Genomic DNA, 3,790 nt, shown 5'->3' with positions numbered 1-3,790 from the left:
AGGCATATGGCATTCCCATGAGGGATATGGCATTCCCATGAGGGATATGGCATTCTCATAATGCCATGTGCCGAAGTAATTATCTATTATAATTACTGATCGTCATCCAAACCCATTGTTTTCTGTCTGCAATTATATCACCGAATGTCGGCGCCTATGGTTAGCCAAATGTTGCAAAATTCAACAACTTGCATATTTATATTCAACAACTAATATTTATGCTCAACAAGATATATTTTTATTCAACAGTTTACAGTTATATTCAACATTTCATATTTATGTTCAACGACACACATTTTCTTTTCATATTCAACCAAAATTATTTTTATTCAACAACAATATTTATTCAACTTCAATAGCTATATTTATTTTACTCAACAAAATTAATTGTTCAACTTCAGTCCAAAATTTTTACCCAACAAAAATAATTATTCAACTTCTACCACGCATAATTATTTAATGACATACCTTCTATTATGACTAAGTGTTCGAAAGTTCCCGGACATTCAAAATATCGTCATTCAACAAAATTCCCCGCCCCTACCCCAGTTAAATACGCTGTATTGCGGACCCAGTGCCCCGACCATTAACCATGAATAGAGATGGCGTCGGAAGACGAATCAGGGCGTGATGTTAGGGAAGAACTGACACAAATTGTGAGAGAATGTGTTCGAAATGAGATCGCTCTTCAACGATCGGGAAGTAATACCTCGTTATTAATGAGAACGCGCGACCTTATAGCAAGTTCAGCAAGATCTGCGAGCCGAGAGATGACAAATTCTATCGCCCCGGGCATCAGTTCCTTCTTCTTCGTCTTCTTTTCACAAGGGAAAAAAGAGGCCCGCAGTTGCAACAAATCATCCATGGCGCCTCAAAGGTAAACAGGAGAAACAAATGAAACAAGAGTTACACCCAAAAGCTGTTCATCTCCTCGACAAGCCCGAAGATCTCGATGAAAATGGCTTTGTCCCTGATTACCCAGTTACCGACGATATGATTCTACTGAAAGGTTACTTTGAGCTGGGAACAGGCCAGTCGGAAAGCGAAATCAGAGAAAGCATAACAGAGGTACTGAAGCAGCGATTCCCTTTCGTAAGACCAGATCATTTTGACTTTGTTAAGCGAGAGCGCAACAAAGTAACTACCCCCGTTGTAGGAAAATCTCTTGAATGGAATTATAAACACGTGAAAGAGTTATGTGGCCAGGGAAAGCTTTATATTCGTTTAAATGTCTTAAAAGAAGTCATCGAAGCGTGTGATGAGCCATCACCCATAGTGACTAAAGGTGAGGACGATGAGGACTTGATGAAGTCACCTTTCTTCTCATCAGAATTGTCGATTAATTCCATATCCAAGAAATCTGAGAGTGCACTAGCGAATGCATCTGCAGAGAATGGACCATTTGACCACGGCCTTACTAACATGGACAGTGCAAGTGTATCTGGGGCATGTACCTCTGCTGATTTGCTAAGCAGTAATGTGTCCTTTATTTCCAGTCCAAGCAGGCAGAGTGACATGGCAACACTAGGGGAACTGCTGCCATCTGTAAGTGAGGAAGACCTTGACTCATTAGTGCAGATCATCAACATCTTAGGAAATAAGTTAACAGGAAAAAGAAAGAAACTAGAAGTTGATGAAGATGATCTAATTGAAGATGCTGTGGCCTATTACAAGTCCATTCAGTTTGATGCTTCCTGCCCTTTAAGAATTATCTTTAGAGGGCAGCCTGCCATAGACAGTGGTGGAGTATTAAGACAGTTTTACTCTAACTTATTTGAAGGATTAGTACAGGGCAAGCTACTGCTGCTGTTTGAAGGAGAAGAAGCCCGCAAGGTGCCAAGTTACCAACCACAGGCCGTCATGAGTGGAATGTTTGAAATGGTTGGGAAAATGATTGCCCATTCACTTGTGCAAGGAGGCCCTGGATTTCCATGTCTGGCACTGCCCTGTTTTTATTACCTTGTGACTGGAGATGTCATGTGTGCATTTGCATACTGTGATGTTTGGGATCTTCCATGTCCAATGTCCAGGAACATAGTCTTACAGGTAAATGCTCAGTATGTCTTGAGTGTAATTTAAAGGAAAGCAAAGATTTACCTTAAAACCACAGTAAATCCAGTAAGTGTACACCGCACCTCATGGACACCCCATTAAACAATCCACTCTTTAACATGCCAAAGCAACCAGTATTGGTGGCCAATTTACCATTTCAACTTTGTTGATATATCCAAATTATTTCATTACTCCCACCGACGCAGCCCCAAACAGTTTCTTTCGAAACTATCAGCCAGTATTAGGTAAGCCTCCCATTACTAGAAAATTTATGTGGCAAGTGCTTTTGAAATGGTGGTTGTGGTCTAGGAGTTTTTTTACTTGATAGTATGGAAAAGTAGTGTGGAAAAAATGTGAAGGTGCATTAGTTTACAATCAAGATGCCCTGAGCATTGAAATGCACATGCATGCAAAAAATGTTTCTCATGAAGATTACCTGGAATGGCTTGCTGAAAGGTGTAAAAGGGCCTACCTTTCACCTATACCTACTATTCAAATAATAAAACTTCTCCACCAGTATATGTACATTCTAGTCATGAGTAATGATTATTTCTATTTCTGCAAATTTATTGAAAGCTAATGGATGTCAACAGTTATGATGAACTGGGAGAGCTAGCCAAGAATGGTGAAGTAATTAATCTGATGGCTAATTGTGGAGAGACAAGTGTTCTGCAGGTAGAACTTAATTTACATTAAAAATATATGGTCTGTCATGCATGTCACCCCTGGCATTGCATAAACTATATTATTCATTCTTGAGATTGTGAAATAGCAAAATCAATGCAGGAATTTCCAGATGTACTTTTACACATTCACTGAGATTTCACTGCTGTCTTGAGTCTGATGGGAACTATTTATAGGATGGTTATACAGTAGCTCTAATATATCAGAAAATTTTCTGAGATGGTATATACATGGCAATTATATATCATTTTATGATTTATGATTATAATGGTACCAGAGATGATATGGTCATTCCTTTCTCTCAAGTAAGACACCTCATTTAACAGTAATACACTTTCAGAAGATTTATATGGCTACATACTAAGTTTCCATCAATTTTATTCAGTTGATTAGTTTGAAGCCACCTAAGTGCCACCCTATTTGTTTGCTAAAATTGAAGAGAATTATGTTGCATTCTATTAGGACATTGCTGTTAATATCATAATTTTATTTCAGATGTCTACCAAAGGGAAAATAATCCAATCAATAGTCATGTATGAGGTCATTTCAAAACGTAAAATGGCTTTGGATCAGTTGAGAAAAGGATTGATCACCCTTGGTGTTCTTGATGAGATGTCAAAGCACCCACATTTGTTTGAGAGTGTGTTCACCTTTAAACCTGTTGAGCTGACACCAGCAATAGTCAGAGAGTGTCTCAAATATCCAGATGAATTAAGTGACCAAGCACAGGAAATCAAGATGATGATGAATAGATTTGTTGACCAGTCATCAAGTGCCAGGTTGATGCAATTAATGCAGTATTGCACTGGAAGTAAGATGATGCCTTCAGTACAGAACTTTGCGATAAATGTAAATTTTCATTGTGAAGATTACATCTCTTCATCAACATGCACCTTTACATTGTTAATACCTGATCATTTCCACTCTTATGGTCTGTTTGAACTCTCTTTAAATTCAGCCTTTTCTTCATCTGGAAAGTCTTTTACCTCGGTCTGAACACTGTTAAGTGAATAGTCACGATTGACCTTATGGCCGATTTTGACTTCATTTACAA

At 38.4% G+C, this 3,790-nt stretch overlaps 1 protein-coding gene across 1 annotated transcript in view; it reads left to right on the top strand.

Annotated features, from left to right (window-relative positions):
• Positions 1-816: 816 nt before the first annotated feature.
• LOC148734225 (uncharacterized) overlaps positions 817-3,790 on the top strand; it is a 3,213-nt gene continuing 239 nt past the window's right edge. The window contains exons 1-3 of the mRNA XM_088754525.1: positions 817-2,046; positions 2,629-2,727; positions 3,232-3,790. The exon at positions 3,232-3,790 is cut by the window's right edge and continues 239 nt beyond it. Coding sequence (XP_088610651.1) covers positions 895-2,046; positions 2,629-2,727; positions 3,232-3,732 — 1,752 coding nt within the window. The 5' untranslated portion in view covers positions 817-894 and the 3' untranslated portion in view covers positions 3,733-3,790. The remainder of the gene's footprint in view (positions 2,047-2,628; positions 2,728-3,231) is intronic.

Source organism: Stylophora pistillata, chromosome 3, assembly GCF_964205215.1.
Source record: "Stylophora pistillata chromosome 3, jaStyPist1.2, whole genome shotgun sequence".
Lineage (NCBI taxonomy): Eukaryota > Metazoa > Cnidaria > Anthozoa > Scleractinia > Pocilloporidae > Stylophora > Stylophora pistillata.
This window is presented reverse-complemented; position numbering and strand designations above follow the sequence as displayed.